This window comes from Saccopteryx bilineata, chromosome 7 (genome assembly GCF_036850765.1).
Source record: "Saccopteryx bilineata isolate mSacBil1 chromosome 7, mSacBil1_pri_phased_curated, whole genome shotgun sequence".
NCBI lineage: Eukaryota > Metazoa > Chordata > Mammalia > Chiroptera > Emballonuridae > Saccopteryx > Saccopteryx bilineata.
Window position 1 is genome coordinate 41,020,877 of NC_089496.1, and position 22,603 is coordinate 41,043,479.

At 40.4% G+C, this 22,603-nt stretch overlaps 1 protein-coding gene across 3 annotated transcripts in view; it reads right to left on the reverse strand.

Annotated features, from left to right (window-relative positions):
- RAPGEF5 (Rap guanine nucleotide exchange factor 5) overlaps window positions 1–22,603 on the reverse strand; it is a 225,046-nt gene that overhangs the window by 144,497 nt on the left and 57,946 nt on the right. For all 3 annotated transcript variants that reach the window (XM_066239513.1, XM_066239511.1, XM_066239514.1), the window contains exon 6: window positions 8,003–8,069. In XM_066239513.1, coding sequence (XP_066095610.1) covers window positions 8,003–8,069 — 67 coding nt within the window. The remainder of the gene's footprint in view (window positions 1–8,002; window positions 8,070–22,603) is intronic.

Here is a 22,603-nt window from a genome sequence, read left to right on the forward strand (position 1 = left end):
GGAGGTAAGCTTCTCAACTATAGCAATATTATAACCCCAACATTTATCAGGCCTCAGATATTTTAGGAACCTCCTATAATAGAGGGTAGACTCCTATAAAAACTTGAAGGGATGTTAGATTAGAAACACTGTATTAGAACCAGCATCACCCCAATACGTTCAATTAAAAAAAAAGAGAAACACTTTACTGGGATGCATCCAGATCAGATGAGACCTTTCCTAACTAGAAAGTCTGTAAAAACCACCCACATGGGAAGGATTCCTGAGAGACCAAGATTCAGAACTCAAGCACCAAAAACCTAAAACAGGTGAAGCAAATCTCCATGTATTTCATGCCAACTTTGAAAGAAGTTCTAGAATTCCAGTTGCTGGGCTGGAGTCACAACCCATAGGATTGTTATGAGAATTAAATGAGCTGATGCCTTAAGTATCTGGAATGGTGGCTGGCAGAGTAAGTGCTTTTTGAGTGCTAGCTATCATCATCATCATCATCATCATCATCATCACCACCACCACATTACTATAACATAGTTGAGCTTAACAATAAAATGAGTAGAGACAATCCAGCCATTAACTGCCTTAATATTTAATATGTTTAAGCCCCTTTTCCCCACCTAACTTATAAATAAACTCCTTGGCTAAATAAACTCCTTGACAACCAGTATGACCACTGCTTATTATATGCTACCTACCTAGCAAACTCCCCCATGCAACTGGTATAAAAGGACTGATATGTTTCACTGAAAAATTGTGACAGTATTTTCAGAGTTTACTTTAAAAAATAAGCCTGTAGCATTCCACAGAATTCTGAAGTCTTTATAAATGTATGAAGGACCGACTTTAGTTTTAGAAATTCACTTTGAAACTTCAAAGGTTTCAATCAACTGGCTGTGGCATGGCAGCTTTTGACATTCGAGAGACAACTGCTATTTTATGAATCAAGGGGTGGTGGGTATGTATTCAGTAAGACATGTGTGTTAATTCTGTAGTTCTGCCATAACAAATTACTGCTCATTTAGCGGCCTAAAAAGACATCCATTTCTCATTTCATATTGCTGGAGGCCACGCTGTGGCTCCAGGGGGACCATCTGTTTAGAGAGACTCATGAGGCCAAATTCAAGGTGTGGGCAGGGCTCTGAGCCTTCCTGGAAACTCGCGGGGGCGGGGGCGGGGTGGGGGGGAATAGGCTTCCAAGTTCACTCAGGTTGGGGAGAAATCCAGTTCTTGCATCTGTCTGTAGGATGGGGGTGCCTGTTTCCTGGCGGTCACCTGGAATTGGCCCTTAACTCCCAGGGGCCTCTCTCTGATCACTGCATGTGGGTTCTTCCTCCCCAGAGCCAGCAATGCTATGCTTAATCAATGCTTGGAAATTTTTTGTATCCTTCTCCTCTGCCATTTCTCTTTGCCTCTTGCCAGAGCAAGTTCTTAGCTTTTAGAGGCTCATGGGATTTGCCTGGGTCTGTGCAGACAATCCAGGTCTGCAGCCTTAATTATATCTGCAATGTACCTTTTACCATCCAATGTGATATTTACAGGTGCTAATCAGGGTATCCATCTGTGGGGGACCCGTCTACCTACCACAGAATCCTTAGGACTTTCCTGAAAAGCTATCCCTCAACATCTATCTTTTTAGGGTCTTATAATAACTTGCTATTATAAGAATCTAGTTCTGGAAAATGACTTACCTGTTATAAAATCTTTACCAAAGTTCACACACTTCTAAGTGCACATTATGAAACCAGAAGACCTCAGAATCAGTCTGAATGAATTCTAAATTGCTAAACCATGAAGCCACGTTTTCCAGTATTTAATGATTCTTAACAGGTTAAAAATTAAAGTGTTATTTACTATAACAGGACAGGTTTGATTTCATAAAATTCTCCAAATAAAAAAATTCTATAATCAAATCTTAAATCCCAATTGTTGAGCCCTATTCAGTAACTATAAAGTGTTTTGAGTGAAGATAACGTGAAAAATTGCTTTATCAACTTTCAATGTTATTTTTAATAAATGGGGACCCTTAATTAATACCTCCTGTCTAAACGGCTTCACCTCACCAGCGTGGTGCTGATACACTCTGCTGTGTGGGCGGGAAATGTGAGGGCACGGGAAGCATCAGCAGAATACCTGCACAAGGCAGACACCCTGCCAGCATTAGTCATTCTGAGCCTTCTCCCCCATTTCTCAGTTTGTCTGAAATCACCAGGCTAATAAGTTAACATCTGCAAGCAAGAGTCTTCCCTAATTCTGCCACGCAGAAGGTCATCTCTGTGTTGGTTACAATAGCAAAAGATTGAAAATAAGCACACTATTCAAAAATAGGGGAAGTGCTAAATCAGAATGGGATACACTATAACTGTCATAAGAGATACTGTTAGCACTGAAAATTTACTGAGTGAAAAGTACAGACCACAAAATAAAAGGGTTTTTGGTTTTTTTTTAATTAAAAAATATACATTCAAGAAAAGTAACCTAAAAAGTAATAAACACCAGATAAGTTATTTCTGAGTAGTTTCATTATGGATATATTTTTTTCTATTCTGGGGATTTTTAAAAGCCTTTAAGTTCAAGTTAAACAACCCAAATGTCACATTAAATTAAAAAAAAAAAGCTGCAAGGCATACTCCACAGTAATGACAACTCCCTGCTAGGTTTACCATCATTTTGGCACTTAAATTTATAAAAATAGATTTCATACTAATTCTGATCAATAGCTACATGAAATTTCATTATATTCTAATTTTTACAACAAAATAAAACAACAGAAACTAATTTAAAGTCTGCTTTATTTTGCCACCACCAAAAAAATTCAAGTAATTTTTACTTTCTATATGCCCCCTGGTCCTTCTGCAATATGAACATACTATAGAAAGCTATAACGTTGACTTAAGGAGGCAAAATTACATTTCACTGAAGCAGCTATAGGTTTTTTTTTTAAAGATTTCATTTATTCATTTTAGAGAGGAGAGAGAGAGAAGGGGGAGGAGCAGGAAGCATCAAATCTTTTATGTGCTCTGACCAGTCAAGCCCAGGGCTTCGAACCAGCGACCTCAGTGTTCCAGGTTGACGCTTTATCCACTGCGCCAGCACAGGTCAGGCTATAAGAAGTTTAATTTTAAACAAATGCATAAAGAAGCAGCCATATATGGAATGATCACGGATCATCCTTTGAAAGCTCCTTTCACTTTCCTCAGATAGGATTTCACAGAACACTTCACAAACTCATGACTGTCAATACACAAATTGAGAGCTGAATGGTATATTTCTATTCCTTGTCAATTAAAAATGTCTGTTTTCTACGGCTATTGCATATCAAAATAATATCCTTCATTTGAAAATAGATACCCAAATACCAAACATACACACGCTCTTCCCAACTCACAAAGGATTCATTGAGAGACACGTTTTATTCTTGAATGGATTCTACACACTCACAGCTTTCTGAACAGACGCTTTAAAATAAATGTCCCCCCAATGGGATCATTTTAGCATTGGGAATTGGGATTGTTTTGGTAGATAAAACGGCATGGTCACCAAAACTAAATTCTCAAGGCTAGAGTTAAATTATATTACCACATAATCTGGGTAAGTATAGAAGATTTCTTTGCAAGTAGAGACGATAATTTAGTAATTAATTTTTAAAAAGTTGTGCGTGGACAGCTATATCTTTTGGAATTTTGGGGGGGGGTATCTATTTCCAGGATGAAGAAAATCATTTTGATGAGCCGTAGACATAGAACACATATGCACTTTCTTATTGACAAAGGATAGAAATACACCACGGAGCTGTTCAGGTACTGACAGTCATAGGTTTGTAAAGTGCTGTTGTGAGATCCTACCTAAGGGAACAGCTCTCTAGTGGTCCCTGGGGCCTACAGTCTACAGCCCAAGACCTGGGGACACTTCAGCTGATTAGGGAAGGTACTAACAAGCTCTATGACTTCTTATAAAAATAACAACAAAGAATACTATACCAGAAATGTGCTACAATTCCTCTGGTGCTTTTTAAATGCTCCTTGTAATCTGATCTGTCTTCTAGGGTCTCATTTGACACTTTCTCTAAAAACTCAATCTACCTGGCCCTTCTCCAAATCACATAGTTGCTCTTCAGCTGCTGGAAGAGCTGGAGCCAGGCTAAGGATTCCAAGTAGGAATTTTATGTTCTCTACAGATAAGAAATATAAGGTAACAAGATGTTCGTGATCCTGTGGCAGCCAGACAGAAGGTTAGTCATTCCCGGAGGGAGTAACTTCCTTTTATTCTCTGAGCTCGCTCAGGTCTGTCATAGGCGAAGAAAAGGGAGATTAAGTATACTCCGTTTCTCCATTCCCCAGGAAGGAAGAGGCAGATAGCCAGGCAAAGGGTGAGTTGAGACTAGTATTTTAGTGTTTAAAAAACAACAACAACAAAACAACATTTTTCTCAATGTGGTAAAAATCACCACTGGCTTGTGCACATCATGGATTCAATGTGAAGTTTCTCCCCATATTGACTAATGGAAGATTATTTCTAGACCTTGCTAACTGGGCATACAGTCCCTTAAGTAAGTCTCTAAAATTCTCAATATTTGAGATTCCTCAAAACCAACATCCCATGTTATTTCTGCTTGCTGAAAGCATACAAATGAAAAGGTTTCCAATTTAAAAAGCTGTCCCTGTTATCTTCAGATGCTACTGTTAAAAAAGAAATTTCTCCAATGAATCAAACCCAACCTGCAGATTCATCAGGAAGTACAAACTATAGGAATCCTGGCTATTTTGCATGCTTCCTGGATCCAGAAAGGGTATAAACAGAGTACTGTGATGACCGAAGGTTCAGGTGAAACATTAGAAATGGCAACGAAGAGGAGTTTTAAATGAGTGGAAGAGAAATACGAGAACCAGCAAGATTAGAGGAAGAGGAGAGTTGAATGCACTTTGGGCCATGGTAGATGAGAACTGTTACTTGAGTGAGGCATGTAAATATTTTCCTTCCTGCATGGTGTTCACACCTAGGTAACAGAGTTTTTATAACACTGTCAACAGGAACAACTAGTACATTATGAAGACTAAAGCACCACAGTCTCTTAATAAATGCTTATACAATGGTTGAGGAAATTTTGGAACTTAGATACTGTCTAATCTAACCACTCAACTTGATCAAGGTCACGCTATTGGAACAATTAAGAGTCAAGGTCCTCAATCTCCGTTTAATGACAGTTCCGCTAGTCTGGGACAATTGAACAGATGAGATTTTTCCTTTGCCCTTTATATGGATTCCTAAATTCCTACTCTAGCACCTCACCTCAGTTTATTCAGTCTTTTGAGCTTGGAGATTTTTCTAGGTACCTCAACCAAATATCAATAGATAGCAAACACTTTTATCTGTCCATCCCTCCTTTATAGAGGCTTTCTTGAATTTTACTTTCATGGTATATAAACCACTAGTTATTTCCACTTCCTCTCACCATCTTTCACCTCCCTACTGCCCTCTTTCCCAAGACTCAATCTCCCACTCTGCGTGTCAATCAACAACCTCTCTGTAACTGATTCCCATAACTTTAGCCCTGACCTCTCTGAGCTCTAGATTCATGTCTCCAGGTATTTCCCAAATATTTTTATGTTCCTATCTCCTCAAACTCAATATTTCCAAAAATATATCATCTCTCCTTCCACATATTTTACTCAACTTCCTAAGCATATCATCACTTTTCCATTCGTGCAAATTCAGAAATGTAGTCATTTGACTCCTCCTTTACCTTTATATCTAGTCCTATTGATTTTTTAAAAATTCTTTCTTTCTTTTTGAACTATTTTACATTGATTTCCGCAAAAACCACCATACACTAAATACTCATCAGCAAAGAAAACCACCAAGAAAATGAAAAGGCAACCTACAGAACGGGAGAAAATACCTGCAAATTATGTATTTGAGAAGGGGTTAATATCCAAAATATATAAAGAACTCATACAACTCAATAGCAACACACACACACACACACACACAAAGCAACAACAAACAATCCAATTAAAAAAGGGCCTGACTGGGTGGTGGCGCAATGGATGGGGCGTCAGACTGGGATGCGGAAGACCCAGGTTTGAGACCCCAAGGTCTCAAGCTTGAGCGAGGGCTCATCTGGTTTGAGCAAAAGCTCACCAGCTTGAGCCCAAGGTCGCTGGCTCCAGCAAGGGGTTATTCGGTCTGCTGAAGGCCCATGGTCAAGGCACATGTGAGAGAGCAATCAATGAACAATTAAGGTGTTGCAACGCACAAAGAAAAACTAATGATTGATGTTCCTCATCTCTCCGTTCTTGTCTGTCTATCCCTATCTATCCTTCTGTCTGACTCTTTCTGTAAAAAAATATATAAAAACTGGGCAGAGGACTTACATAAACATCTCTCCAAAGACGACATGCAGATGGCCAACAGGTATATGAAAAGATGCTCAACATCATTCATCATCGCGGAAACGCAAGTTAAAAGCACAATGAAATAATCATATATCTTGCTACAGTGGCTATTATCAAGAAGACAAGAAATAACATGTGTTGGAAAGTATGTGGAGAAAAGGGAACCCTTGTGTACGGTTGGTGAAAATGTAAACTGATACAGCCACTAAGGAAAACAATGGAGGTTTACCCCCAAATTCCACATCTAAGTAATTTATCTAAAGAAAAGGAAAACACTAACTAGAAAAAATAGCTGCACCCCCATGTTCACTGCAACATTATTTACAAGATATGTAAGCAATGTAAGTGTTAATCGCCAGATAAATGGGGAAGGAAACTGTGGTATGTATGTATACAGTGGAATATGATTCAGAAGTGGGGGTGAGGGGTGGGCAAAATGGGTGAAAGGTCAAAGGTACAAACTCCCAGTAATAAAATAAGGAAGTCACGGGGATGCAGTGTCCAGCAGGGTGGCTTTAGTTCATAATACTGCATTGCATAACTGGAAGTTGCTAAGAGAGTAAATCTTAAAAGTTCACATCGCAAGAAAAAAAAATCTGTAACTATGTATGGTGACAGATGTTAACTAAACTTATTGTGGTGATCATTTCACAATATATACAAAAATTGAATCATTATGTTTAAACTAGTATAATAACGTGTGTCAATTACACTTTGATAGAAAAGATAAATAAAAACAATCTGCAAAGACCATAGGAAAGTTTTTCTTAACATGCTGTCAAGATTCCGTTTCACAGGAAGTTTTATACCACTGATCATTGTATGTGGTCAAAAATTACTTTTCTAATCCACGTTTAAGAAGAGTAGGAGATGTAACTTTTAACTTTCAAGCTGTGTCCCAGACGACAACCTGGTGTGTACAACTCTACAAGATCAGTTTCATCCACACGCACAACCCAATCCAGCAGAATTTTCAGCAATTACCATTTTAATAATACAGGTAGAGAAGAATTAAAGAATCTTTGGTAAGCCTAGACAAAGTTCCAGAGAGCCAAGCCACTGGGTAAATATTTTGTGGGAAGGATTGCTAGAGCCCTTCAGAACTGAAGCTCTGGGATTAGCCACCAAGCTAGTTTTCTCTGTGACGATGGGCATAAACTTTTCTTCAACCAATGGGGTACTTACCAACGTGCATTCACACCTTTAAAAAATACAATGAGAATGTTGCAATCTAGCACATTAAAAATCAACCACCTGGCTTTTTGTTGGCTGTGGTAATTCTTTTTTCCCCCCTAATGAAACATAGTCTTTTCTCCTTTTTACAGCAGGTTATAAGTTTTCTAATTTAAGTTATATTGCATTTTAAAAATCAGATATTATGCCTCCACCAAGGTTCCAGGAATTTTCCACCAGGAATATCTATGATCTTGCAGGAGAGATTGCATCAAGTATAGTGAGTCAATGCCATCGTCTTCTTTTGCCCTGACTGGGACTCCCACAACGATGAGCAGCCACAGGGCAAATGTCTCCACATCATTACCCAAATGCCCCCCTTCCAAAATCCTGGGTTCATTATTTCCACACCTCCAGGAAGGGAACTTGCATGGCCTTACCGCAGATGTCAGACGAGCAAGAATCTCATCACTGCTTTCTTCCGAGTCTTCAATTTTCTGATGAGACCTTTGAAAAAAAACAAAGAACAAATTAATCTTCAGCTTTGGTTGCTCAAATTTATCTACTGCCTGACCAGGTGGTGGCGCAGCGGATAGAGCGTTGGAGTGGGACGCGGAGGTCCCAGGTTCGAGACCCGGAAATCGCCAGCTTGAGCGTGGGTTCATCTGGTTTGAGCAAAGCTCACCAGCGCTGGCTTGAGCGAGGGGTCACTTGCTCTGTTGTAACCTCCCCAGCCCCCGGTCAAGGCACATATGAGAAAGCAATCAATGAACCACTAAGGTGCTGCAATAAATAACTGATGCTTCTCATCTCTCTCCCTTCCTGTCTATCTGTCCCTATTTGTCACCTCTCTCTGACTCTCTCTGTCTCTGTCACATACACACACAAAATATCATCACCGAGTTATGGTGAATACCCGGTATTCCCCATTGTTTAATACATTATTGTTTACTTGTTATGTATTGTTTAATGCATGTGTGAAAGTACCCAAGCAAACAGTGTGGTGTCAATAATACTGTGGGAACATAGCTCCATTGCAGCCCACTGCTCCTCCAGAATCCGTTAGCAAGAACCTCTTACCAAACACCAGTTAAATCCTGCAGCTGGAATATTGTTCTCCAAATGATTTCATGAAATAATCCTGACACACTAGATTTACAAATATGGGCATGTATACAGCATAAGTAGCTGGTAGTACTTACATGGTGGCTAAATACTAGAACTCCCCCCAGTTTAAATGAAATCCAGATTTTGAAAAAACCATGAATTTTCCACTACATTTGCATTTTAGCCAAAACAGATGTGTTATAAAGTGGTCTATTATAGACCCAATACTATGATAGGATTTATGTGGAAAACAATAACAGAAAAAGCCCTTTGTTCCTTTTGAAGAGACACAGCCCAGTTGAGAAGCCAAAAAAAAATATGCCTATGTTAAATAACTACAGAGACATACATAACATATTACACAGTATAAGAGCAGTTTCTTTGTTTATATTACACAGTATAAGAGCAGTTTAAGAAAATCGCGTCCATAATGTAATTCATGAAAAAATTTTCATCTCACAAATTTGTATGTGAACGTATAAAATTATCTACTTTTTAAAACAAATCTTCTAAAACTACGTTCTTTTTCTGTGGTTTGGTCAAAGAAAAATTAACTAATGCCAACAGAATATATACAACTGTCTCCCAGGTCTATTCCCACCAGCAACCCCTTTCAACACCTGCAGAACTGGAGGGGTTGGTGGTAATTGTGGCTCAGGGCGGCATTATCGGAAGGGCAGTCCAGGAACCGATTTCAGGCTCGGTGACCAGCGGGTCAGCCGGGGTGCTGGCCTGGTGGGCAGGAAGGAGGGCTTCTCCTGGCTCACAGGGGCTCAGAGGAAGCGCTTTAAGAAAAGAAAAGCTAGCTCTGGCCGGTTGGCTCAGCGGTAGAGCGTCGGCCTGGCGTGTGGGGGACCCGGGTTCGATTCCTGGCCAGGGCACATAGGAGAAGCGCCCATTTGCTTCTCCACCCCCACCCCCTCCTTCCTCTCTGTCTCTCTCTTCCCCTCCCGCAGCCAAGGCTCCATTGGAGCAAAGATGGCCCGGGCCCTGGGGATGGCTCCTTGGCCTCTGCCCCAGGCGCTAGAGTGGCTCTGGTCGCGACAGAGCGACGCCCCGGAGGGGCAGAGCATCGCCCCCTGGTGGGCAGAGCGTCGCCCCTGGTGGGTGTGACTGGTGGATCCCGGTCGGGCGCATGCGGGAGTCTGTCTGACTGTCTCTCCCCATTTCCAGCTTCAGAAAAATACAAAAAAAAAAAAAAAAAAAGAAAGAAAGAAAGAAAGAAAGAAAGAAAGAAAGAAAGAAAGAAAGAAAAGCTAGTCCAATCACTTCTGAAATTGTCTTTCTGTTCCGTACGCGTTATTAAACCTTTTTATAGAGGAAAAAAAAAAAGGCCATACCCTTTCAACCAGAGCAGTGAGGTACAAGCTACTCCCTGCACAAGACTACGGGATACAGGTATGAAGCGGTGCGGATGTTGTCAGCCACAACACTCGTGCAGCCAAGTGTTTGAAACGTTAGCTAATACCCTGTCCCCAAAAAACAGTGGCAACTGAGCATTATTATTTACTGTATTCCCCTAAAAGATAGTTACCTTGATAATGAGTATTTCAAACTATGAGCTTTCTTAGTAAAATGATCTATTCACAAAGTTTCCCTATATATATATAACATTATACTAAGAAGAGATTTGCAGCCGTTTATAATCTAAGGCTTATATGAGTAAGATGAGGTGACTGACAGACCTGACAAGAGGCCAAGCACCATATGCACTGCGGACCTGTGACAATGACAAGGGCTTCACCGCCCCGCCTGGGTCTGCAGCGAGCGTGGGCCAGCCACGCTGCCTCCTGTCCCTCCGGCCCTGGCCCACAGCTGAAGGGTTAGGTAACGAGATGAGGTATTTCGGGCTGCCACAGATTCTGTCATGAATGTCTTTTCCACAGACTGCTGAAAGAAACTCAGAATTCCGAGGGAAGCCCTTGCGTGTGTGACTGATAATGGCCATTTGATGAGTAACGGCTGAGCAGTTGCCGGTTTAGTGGCGAATAATTTAGTCCCTGTTCAGTGGCAAAACCATCTCTCATCATTCTTCCAGCACACAACATGCGTCGGCAGAGCTGTTTCTGAAGGAACTGTGTGAGGAAAGACAGGGCGACGATCTCCCTGTCCCCCCGCCCCCCGCAGCCCATGTCCCCTGTCCCATTTTTATCACCTCAGTCACCACAATTTATGCCCAAGCTCCCAAGTCTCTCTCCAGCCCCCAAACCGCCCCTGAGCTCACCTTGATTTTCCATTTGCCTTTAAAGTGGCTCTAGGTGACAATTCCAGGATATTCACACCCACGTGGGGAATCTTACAGGCTCTTTGAACTCAACATACCTTCCACTGAACACGTCTTGCCTCCTGCCCTCCCTGCCTACTTGTGTCTCAGCTTCATGCTCACCCTGCGGCCATCCCCTTCCTCCTCACTCTCCACCCCTCTCTGCCTCAAGTCTGTTTTCCTGCAGTCCCTCACTGTCCAGCCTCACTGACAGTCGACGCCTTCCCCTTCTCTTGCACAGATTAATTAAACCACCTTCTGACCAACTCCTTCATCTCCGGCTTTTCCTCTTGTGCTCACTCTCCAGTAGACACCAGCTGACCCTTCCGACCCCCAGATCCAGTCCTGCCATTGTCCAGACTCCACACTGCAAGGGCGATGGCACTGCCTGCCGAGAGCTCTAGAATTCAGAGATGCTCTTCCTTTCCTGCTAGCGTGGCCCGTGCCCCCTGCACCTGCAGGCACGGGCCTCCCGCCTGGTAAGAAGGAGAGTCTTGGGAGCAGAACTGGTGGGAACAGGCAAACGGGGGAAAGAAGAGAGAAGACTGACCCTCAACCACTTGCCCTTCTTCCTCATCACTGTGGTCCCTCCCCAGCTCGATGCCCAAATGCCCAAATACCAGATTCTCTTTTCCCAGCAGATATATTTTTATAAAAGGTAAATGCATTTTGATTATTTTATGTATCTAAATACTCATCAGTGCAGTCCAGGGAAGACAAAATTCTCATGCATCAGATCAAAGTAGATAATGGGAAACAATAAAGAAAAGAATCAGCTGCAATACTTCCCTATTTTCCCATTATCACTAAAGGGGGCTCTGCTCCGTGAACAAGAGAGGACGAGAGGAGTTCCGAGTGTGGGGGGTCAAGGTCAGAGAAGGGAAACAAAGGAGCCTTGGCTGGAGTCCGCAATGACCAGCTGACATTAAGACAGAGAAGAGGAAAGGAGTGACCCCAGGGAGGAAGACCCATCCCCGAGGGCTTGTGCCAGCAGGGAGCTCCTGCCGACAGGCATGCTCCTTTCAACGTTCTCATGGCTACTTCCAAGTCCTGGTGCTGTGGGCAGACGTCTCCATAAGTTCTAGAGCAAGGGTCCCCAAACTACAGCCTGCGGGCCGCATGCGGCCCCTGAGGCCATTTATCTGGCCCCCGCCCCACTTCCGGAAGGGGCACCTCTTTCATTGGTGGTCAGTGAGAGGCATCGACATCCTGCTCCTGGAGTACTTGTATGTGGCGGTGCCGCAAAATGCGGCAGTGCTCACATACAGTACTACTTCCAGTGACGCGGGACGCACGCGTCACGGCTCCCAGAAGCGTGTCATATCACTTGTTATGGCTAGCAGTGACAAATATGGAACTGGACATTGACCATCTCATTAGCCAAAAGCAGGCCCATAGTTCCCATTGAAATACTGGTCAGTTTGTTGATTTAAATTTACTTGTTCTTTATTTTAAATATTGTATTTGTTCCAGTTTTGTTTTCTTTTTACTTTAAAATAAGGTATGTGCAGTGTGCATAGGGATTTTTTCATAGTTGTTTTTATTTTTTATAGTCCGGCCCTCCAATGGTCTGAGAGACAGTGAACTGGCCCCTTGTGTAAAAAGTTTGGGGACCCCTGTTCTAGAGGTTAATTCCTAACTAAGGGTACAGTAGTGAGAATACAGACATGGCAAAGTCTGTGGTTTTTCCTGCCCTTGTCCCTCTAACTATCAAACAGGACATATTATCATCCTACCCAGCCCCCACCAAACAAACAAAAATCCTGCCCTCCCTGCAGTCTTCCCCGACCTTAACTAACAGCAAGTTCATCCTTTCAGTTGGAAGTCATCCTCGAACCCCGGCCCCATAAACACACCTACCCACCCAAATCCCACATTGTATCCATCCTAGAATCCTACTGGCTGCAGGTGTATCACCTACCTGACTCCTCCTCACCACCCTTATTGCTACCACTGCGGTCCAGCCACAAAATCTCTTACCTGGACCCCAGAGCCAGAGGGGAGGTATTCATACGTAAGTTAGATCATGTCCTTCCTCTGCTCAAAATCCTCAAAGGGATCTCCAGCTCCTTCAGGAGGAAGTCAGAGTCTTCACAGTGGCAGTCAGAGCCCTTGGGACTTGCCTCCTGGCGGTCTTCTCTTCTCTCCCTCTCTTCCTTCTCCTCTAGCCGCATGTGCTTTAACACCCCGCCCCAGCCTCTGCCCGGCCGTCCTCCCCACACTGCTCCTCTGCTCACTCCCTTCCAGTCTGTCAGCTCCTAGGAAGCCCTTCCTGACCCATATCCATAGCCCTTACGTCCTACTTTATTTTTTGTTCGTAACATTTTTCACCTTTAATCAACATAAATCGGTTTATTTATGAAATTCTGTCCTCCCCAACTAGACTGTAGGTTTCGTGGGAGTAAAGAGCTCCGTCTGTTTTGTTCATTATTACAGTCCTAACACTTAGAACACAATCTGGTACGAGAGGCATTCAATAAATATTTGTTGAACGCAGGGTGGGGCCAAAGTAGGCTTAGAGTTGTGAGTACGTGAAACACAGAAAGCCCTATGGGATGGACTTCAGACCACTTCTGCTCGGGGTTCATGAAATTCTAGGGCATGGACTATATCAGAACCAAGACAAACCAAAGAGGAATCTTTCGGACACGATCCCAGAACAAACAAGAGATACATGGCAACACAAATATGTGAAAAAAAAAATCGTAACAGCCAGTGGAGTTAGCAAAACCTATTTTTAAGACACTCTGCCAACACAAGTGAGAGTCCTTAGCCTGATCCGTGATTGTCAGAGGTGTCCTAGGGGAAGTGACCTCTAAGGTGAGTTTCTGATGGGTATGGATGGCCCTGTAACCGAGGCACGAGATAAAGCTAGAAATAAAGCCAAAGCCAAACCAGTCAGGGCTAGAAGTTCAATTTTTGTTAAAACTCCTGGTCTACTCTTTTTTTTTCCTTTTTTTTTTTTTTTTTTTTTTTTTGTATTTTTCTGAAGCTAGAAACCGGGAGAGACAGTCAGATAGACTCTCGTATGCGCCCGACCGGGATCCACCCGGCATGCCCACCAGGGGGCGACGCTTTGCCTACCAGGGGGCGATGTTCTGCCCCTCCGGGGCGTCGCTTTGCTGCGACCAGAGCCACTCTAGTGCCTGGGGCAGAGGCCAAGAAGCCATCCCCAGCGCCCGGGCCATCTTTGCTCCAATGGAGCCTCGGCTGCGGGAGGGGAAGAGAGAGACAGAGAGGAAGGAGAGGGGGAGGGGTGGAGAAGCAAATGGGCGCTTCTCCTGTGTGCCCTGGCCGGGAATCGAACCCAGGACTTCTACACGCCAGGCCGATGCTCTACCACTGAGCCAACCGGCCAGAGCCCTGGTCTACTCTTAAATATTGATGTATTTTGACCAAGATAAGCAAGCTGTTCCCTGGAATAAGGCTTGTGTGTAAACAATGGAAATTTTGGAGGACTTGGGAGAAGGGGTGATGAATAGCAAAGATAAAGGTCAACTGATTTCATAGCCATTTTTATATAGTTTCAAGTGATAAACGGAAATTTTCTTCGCCTACGATCCTAATACAAAACTTATGCCAAATTCCATCACAAATTAAAATTTTGAGAAATACTCAAAGAATGGTTTGTTTACTCACACAGTAGTTCCTCCTCTCTAAAGATCACCACATGGAAATCCAGTGAGGAAATACAAAACTACACAGCGTGGGTCTGGGAGCAGCAATGGTACACTTGAAGTTGGTCTCCCCAATCGGAAGGTGTTACTCCAGCACCTTGTCGAAAATGAAGGATGCCAATGGCATTCTCATGTTGCTTCTAGGTGTCAGGTGGGAAAGGAAAGGTTAGGGAGGAGGAAGAGAATAAAGGGAGCAGAGGTGACACGGTCGTGGGTGGTGGTGGTGCCAATGTATAGAGGGTGCCGAGGGGAGACCGGGACATAAAGCTGGGGTGTCATCACTGTGGAGTTGCTATTAAACACCTGACTGAGTGAGGGCACATCCAGAGTGAGAGCAGAGAAAGAGAAGTCTGAAGACTGAGCTTCAGACAGGCCCTGTTCAGAGGTCAATGTTTCCAAAGGCAGGTTGTATGACTATATGCAGGGATGGTGAGGCCAACAGATCAGGAGGCAGCTGCCATCAAAAAGATAGGTCAGTCAGGGAGCTGAATGAACACCTTAACAATACTGAGTCTTCCGATCCACGAACACGGGTGCATCCTCCACTTGCTCGTCCTGTTTGATTTTTCATTTGAGTTTTGAAATGTTTGGCACACATTTTCTTATATTTATACCTAAGTAATTCACAGTGTCTCTTTTTATCCTAATACATAGAAATATAATTGAATTTTGTATATTGGCCCTGTATTCCATGATCTTGCTAAATCCATTCATTAATTGTGGTAAGTTATTTGTAGACTCTTTGGGGTTTTCTATGTATCCAATCATGTTATCTGCAAAGATAGATGGCTTTAGTCTTTCTTTCTCATCTGTATGTCTTTTACTTCTTTTTCTTGCTGATTGCACTAGCTAGTCTAATTTCCAGTCTTTGTGGGAAAGCATCCAGCCTTTCACTATTCAGGATGATATAAACTATGGATTTTACCAGATTTAGGAAGTTTCCTCATATTCCTTGTTATATGAGAATTTTTATCAAAAGCTTTATCTGCATTTATGGAGTTTATCATATAGCCTTTTTTAAAGACTGTCACTAAGGTGAACAACATTGATTTTTTTTTTTTTTAGTATTGAACCGTCCTTGTATTCCTGGGATAAACTCCCCCTTTCCATTATGTAGTATCATTTTTGTATGTTACTAGATTCCATTTCCTAATATTTGTTGAGAAAGATCTCTGTGTTTATAAGAATGAGTTTTTTTTTTTTTTTAATAAATTTTTATTAATAGTAATGGGATGACATTAATAAATCAGGGTACATATATTCAAAGAAAACATGTCTAGGTTATTTTGTCATCAAATTATATTGCAAACCCCTCGCCCAAAGTCAGATTGTCCTCCGTCACCCTCTATCTAGTTCTCTGTGCCCCTCCCCCTCCCCCTAACTCTCTCCCTCCCTCCCTCCCATGTCCTCCCTCCCCCCCCACCCTTGGTAACCACCACACTCTTGTCCATGTCTCTTAGTCTCATTTTTATGTTCCACCAATGTATGGAATCATGTAGTTCTTGTTTTTTTCTGATTTACTTATTTCACTCCTTATAATGTTATCAAGATCCCACCATTTTGCTGTAAATGATCTGATGTCATCATTTCTTATGGCTGAGTGTATTCCATAGTGTATATGTGCCACATCTTCTTTATCCAGTCTTCTATTGAAGGGCTTTTTGGTTGTTTCCATGTCTTGGCCACTGTGAACAGTGCTGCAATGAACATGGGGCTACATGTGTCTTCACGTATCAATGTTTCTGAGGTTTTGGGGTATATACCCAGTAGAGGGATTGCTGGGTCATAAGGTAGTTCTATTTGCAGTTTTTTGAGGAACCACCATACTTTCCTCCATAATGGTTGTACTACTTTACAGTCCCACCAACAGTGAATGAGGGTTCCTTTTTCTCCACAGCCTCTCCAACATTTGCTATTACCCGTCTTGTTGATAATAGCTAATCTAACAGGAGTGAGGTGGTATCTCATTGTAGTTTTGATTTGCATTTCTCTAATAACTAATGAAGCTGAGCATCTTTTCATATATCTGTTGGCCATTTGTATCTCTTCCTGGGAGAAGTGTCTGTTCATGTCCTCTTCCCATTTTTTTATTGGATTGTTTTTTTGTTTGTTGTTGAGTTTTATGAGTTCTTTGTAAATTTTGGATATTAGGCCCTTATCTGAGCTGTCGTTTGAAAATATCAGTTCCCATATAGTTGGCTGTCTGTTTATTTTGATATCAGTTTCTCTTGCTGAGCAAAAACTTTTAATTCTGATGTAGTCCCATTCATTTATCTTTGCCTTCACTTCTCTTGCCATTGGAGTCAAGTTCATAAAATGTTCTTTAAAACCCAGGTCCATGATTTTAGTACCTATGTCTTCTTCTATGTACTTTATTGTTTCAGGTCTTATATTTAGGTCTTTGATCCATTTTGAATTAATTTTAGTACACGGGGACAGGCTGTAGTCGAGTTTCATTCTTTTGCATGTGGCTTTCCAGTTTTCCCAACACCATTTGTTGAAGAGGCTTTCTTTTCTCCATTGTGTGTTGTTGGCCCCTTTATCAAAGATTATTTGACCATATATATGTGGTTTTATTTCTGGGCTTTCTATTCTGTTCCATTGGTCTGAGTGTCTATTTTTCTGCCAATACCATGCTGTTTTGATTATCGTGGCCCTATAATATAGTTTAAAGTCAGGTATTGTAATGCCCCCAGCTTCATTCTTTTTCCTTAGGATTGTTTTGGCTATTCGGGGTTTTTTATAGTTCCATATAAATCTGATGATTTTTTGTTCCATTTCTTTAAAAAATCTCATAGGGATTTTGATGGGAATTGCATTAAATTTGTATATTGCTTTGGGTAATATGGCCATTTTGATTATATTTATTCTTCCTATCCAAGAACAAGGAATATTTTTCCATCTCATTGTATCTTTTTCGATTTCCCTTAACAATGCTTTGTAATTTTCATTATATAGGTCCTTTACGTTCTTTGTTATGTTTATTCCTAGGTATTTTATTTTTTTTGTTGCAATCGTGAAGGGGATTATTTTTTTGAGTTCGTTTTCTAATATTTTATTGTTGGCATATAGAAAGGCTATGGACTTTTGTATGTTAATTTTGTATCCTGCGACCTTACTGTATTGGTTTATTGTTTCTAATAATCTTTTTGTGGAGTCCTTCGGGTTTTCGATGTATAGGATCATATCATCAGCAAAAAGTGATAGCTTTACTTCTTCTTTTCCTATATGGATGCCTTTTATTTCTTTGTCTTGTCTGATTGCTCTGGCCAGAACTTCTAGCACCACGTTGAATAAGAGTGGAGAGAGTGGACAACCTTGTCTTGTTCCTGATTTAAGGTAGAAAGTCCTCAGTTTTATGCCGTTTAATAGGATGTTGGTTGATGGTTTATCATATATGGCCTTTATCATGTTGAGATATTTTCCTTCTATACCCATTTTGTTGAGAGTCTTAAACATAAAATTGTGTTGTATTTTATCAAAAGCCTTTTCTGCATCTATTGATAAGATCATGTGGTTTTTGTTCTTTGTTTTGTTGATATGGTGTATTACGTTAACCGTTTTGCGTATGTTGAACCATCCTTGAGATTCTGGGATGAATCCCACTTGATCATGATGTATTATTTTTTTAATATGTTGTTGTATTCGGTTTGCCAGTATTTTGTTTAGTATTTTAGCATCTGTATTCATTAGAGATATTGGTCTGTAGTTTTCTTTCTTTGTGCCATCCTTGCCAGGTTTTGGTATGAGGGTTATGTTGGCCTCATAAAATGTGTTTGGAAGTATTGCTTCTTCTTCAATTTTTTGGAAGACTTTGAGTAGAATAGGAACCAAGTCTTCTTTGAATGTTTGATAGAATTCACTAGTATAACCATCTGGGCCTGGACTTTTATTTTTGGGGAGATTTTTAATAGTTTTTTCTATTTCCTCCCTGCTGATTGGTCTGTTTAGGCTTTCTGCTTCTTCATGACTCAGTCTAGGAAGGTTGTATTGTTCTAGGAATTTATCCATTTCTTCTAGATTGTTGTATTTGGTGGCATATAATTTTTCATAGTATTCTACAATAATTCTTTGTATTTCTATGATGTCTGTGGTGATCTCTCCTCTTTCATTTTGGATTTTATTTATTTGAGTCCTGTGTCTTTTTTCCTTGGTGAGTCTTGCCAAGGGTTTGTCAATTTTGTTGATCTTTTCAAAGAACCAGCTCCTTGTTTTATTGATTTTTTCTATAGTTTTTCTGTTCTCTATTTCATTTATTTCTGCTCTGATTTTTATTATCTCCTTTCTTCGGCTGGTTTTGGGTTGTCTTTGTTCTTCTTTTTCTAGTTCCTTAAGGTGTGAAGTTAAGTGGTTTACTTCGGCTCTCTCTTGTTTGTTCATATAGGCCTGAAGTGATATGAACTTTCCTCTTATTACTGCTTTTGCTGCATCCCAGAGATTCTGATATGTCGTATTTTCATTTTCATTTGTCTGTATATATCTTTTGATTTCTGCACTTATTTCTTCTTTGACCCATTCATTTTTTAGAAGTATGTTGTTTAGTTTCCACATTTTTGTGGGTTTTTCCCCCTCTTTTTTGCAGTTGAATTCTAGTTTCAAGGCTTTATGATCAGAAAATATGCTTGGTATAATTTCAATTTTTCTAAATTTGCTGATATTGTCTTTGTGGCCCAACATATGGTCAATTCTTGAGAATGTTCCATGTACACTAGAGAAAAATGTATACTCTGTCGCTTTGGGATGAAGTGTCCTGTAGATGTCTATCATATCCAGGTGTTCTAGTATTTCGTTTAAGGCCACTATATCTTTATTGATTCTCTGTTTGGATGACCGATCTAAAGCCGTCAGCGGTGTATTGAGGTCTCCAAGTATGATTGTATTTTTGTTAGTTTTTGTTTTAAGGTCAATAAGTAGCTGTCTTATATATTTTGGTGCTCCTTGGTTTGGTGCATATATATTAAGGATTGTTATGTCTTCTTGATTCAACTTCCCCTTAATCATTATGAAATGACCATTTTTGTCTCTGAGTACTTTTCCTGTCTTGTAGTCAGCATTATCCGATATGAGTATTGCTACACCTGCTTTTTTTTGGGTGTTGTTTGCTTGGAGTATTGTTTTCCAGCCTTTCACTTTGAATTTGTTTTTATCCTTGTTGCTTAGATGTGTTTCTTGTAGGCAGCATATAGTTGGATTTTCTTTTTTAATCCATTCTGCTACTCTGTGTCTTTTTATTGGTAAGTTTAATCCATTTACATTTAGTGTAATTATTGACACTTGTGGGTTCCCTACTGCCATTTTATAAATTGCTTTCTGTTAGTTTTGTATCTAGTTTGATTCTTCTCTTTTGTTTTTCTATCATTTGTTTTTGTTTGTTTGTGTTCCATACTTCTTTCCTCTGTTGCTACCTTTTTTAAGTCAAGTGTTTTTGTGGTGGTTTTTTTAAGGGTGGTTACCATTAAGTAATGAAAAGGGTACCTACCATATTCATTGTAGTACCCTATCTTATAAGTATTTCTGCACTTCATCATCCTTTGCTACTGTTAATCTCCATCCTCTCCCCCCTTTTTTTCCTTTGTTGTCACAGTTTAAGTTTGGTTTTATTGTGTTCTTGGTGGAGCTGTTACTTGTGGTGTTGTTTTCTTTTGTTCTTTGAATCTGGTTGGAAAACCCCCCTTAGTATTTCCTGGAGTGGGGGCTTTCTGTTGATAAATTCTCTCATTTTTTCTGTATTTGTGAATGTTTTTATATCTCCTTCATACTTGAAGGATAGCTTTGATGGGTATAGTATTCTTGGCTGAAAGTTCCTCTCTTTCAGGGCTTTAAATATTGGGGTCCACTCTCTTCTAGCTTGTAGAGTTTCTGCTGAGAAATCTGATGATAATCTAATAGGCCTTCCTTTATATGTTGTACTCTTCTTTTCCCTGGCTGCCTTGAGAATTTTTTCTTTGTCATTGGTTTGTGTCATCTTTATTATGATGTGCCTTGGAGTGGGTTTGTTGGGGTTAAGAAAACTTGGTGTTCTGTTTGCTTCTTGAATTTGAGGCTTTAGTTCCTTCCACAGGCTTGGGAAGTTCTCGTCTATTATTTGTTTGAGTATATTCTCCATTCCATTTTCTTTCTCTTCTCCCTCTGATATACCTATTATTCTTATGTTATTCTTTCTGATGGAGTCAGACAATTCCTGTAGGGCTTTCTCATTTTTTATTATTTTTGAGTCTCTTTCTTCTTCTCTCTGTTGTGCCTCAAGTTGTTTGTCTTCTATTTCACTAATCCTATCTTCAATCTGGGCTGTTCTGTTAGCTAAGCTTGTTACCTCGTTTTTCAGCTCGTGAATTGAGTTTTTCATTTCTGTTTGATTTGTTTTTATAGTTTCATTTTCCTTGGTAATATATTCTTTGTGTTCATTGAGTTGTTTTCTGATCTCCCTATATTGCCTTTCTGTGTTTTCTTGTATATCTCTGAGTATTTTTAAGATTTCTATTTTAAATTCTCTGTCATTTAGCTCCAAGGCTTCCAATATGTTAAGTCTTTTCTCCATAGATTTTTCCACATCTATTTGTGTTACCTCTCTTTCTTTTGTATCCATAATATTCGATTTCCTCTTTCTTATCGGCATCTGAGGGTGGTCTTATTGATAGCACTAATTAGAATTAATAAAGAGTAAAAAGAAAAAAAAAAAAAAGGGTAAAACACCCCACAAAAAAAAACAGTAATAATTTATTATTTCCCCCTTTTTTTCTCTCTTCTCTTTCCCTCCTCTCCCCTCCTCAGGGAAATATCATGCCTATAATGGAGGGCCTGATTTGGGGTGAAGAGTTCAAGGGGCAAAAAAAGGGAGTAGGGACCTACTAAATGCAAAAAAAAAAAAAAAAAAAAAAAAAGAAAATCTTAGACAAGCATAAAATGATTTGCTTGTAAGTGATGGCCAACTAAGAGATATAATGAGAGGGATAAGAGGGAATCAGAAAAAAGGACCAAAAAAGAATAATAAAGAAGAAAAAATAAAAATAATAAGTAAAAATCTGTTGTATTAAGTGGAGCGAAGACTAAATACAATGGAGTCCTTGGGTTGGGAGGACCCAAAATGCCACAAAAATAAACAAACAAGAGAAAAAAAAATAAAAAAATAAAAACAAAAGCAAAAAAGAGAAATAAAGCCAAAAAAAAGCCTTGAGTCCCAAATTAACTAATTTGTTCGTGATTGAGGATTATATGGGAGGAAAGTAAAATGAGAAAAGAAAAAACGAATAGAAAGGAAAAAATAAGAAAAAGAGAAAAACGAAGGAAGAAATAAAACAGGAGGAGAAAAAAACAAAATAAAGCAAGACAAAAAAACAAACAAACAAAAAAAAAACAAAAGAGGAGAGAGTGAGAGTTAAGTGTTTTGGAGTATAACCTTAAAGGAGGGTGAGGATGAAGAAGAAAAATAAAATGCAACACTCATGGGTAGTGTAGTTCAAGAAAGGGGAAGCATAAGATGGGCAGAGAATAGAAGGACCGAGGTGGAGGAAATAAAGGCAAAAAGATAGAAGAAACAAACGACAACAACAATAACAACAACAAAAAATTAGTGGATCAAGTTGTAAAGTCTGTGGGTTTTTCTTGATTTTGAGAGGTTAACTTCTTCCTTTTTCTTTTCTCTCCCTCTTCCTAGTCGGTGACTCTGTACCCCAGGCTCTGCCCCTGTGTCACTCTTAGGTAGGGATTTGCAGTTGATGGGATTCTATGGCAATGTCATATAATTGGCTTTAGTCTTGCTGGAAGTAAAGGCTTGTTTGCGTTTGCAGGGTCCAACGATGAGAGAGTTTGCTTTCCTGGATTCTCTCTCCTAGTCCCCCCTTTCTGAATTAGCAGCCTGGTGATCCAGCTATAAGGCTGCAACTGCTTCTGCCTGGGGAGTAAGAGGCTCAAAGAGCTGGGAAATCCCTGCTCTATCCCCACTCAGTGCAAGGCTTTGGGAAAGGCTCTGAGAGTCAGGGCCTCCAGTGTAATCA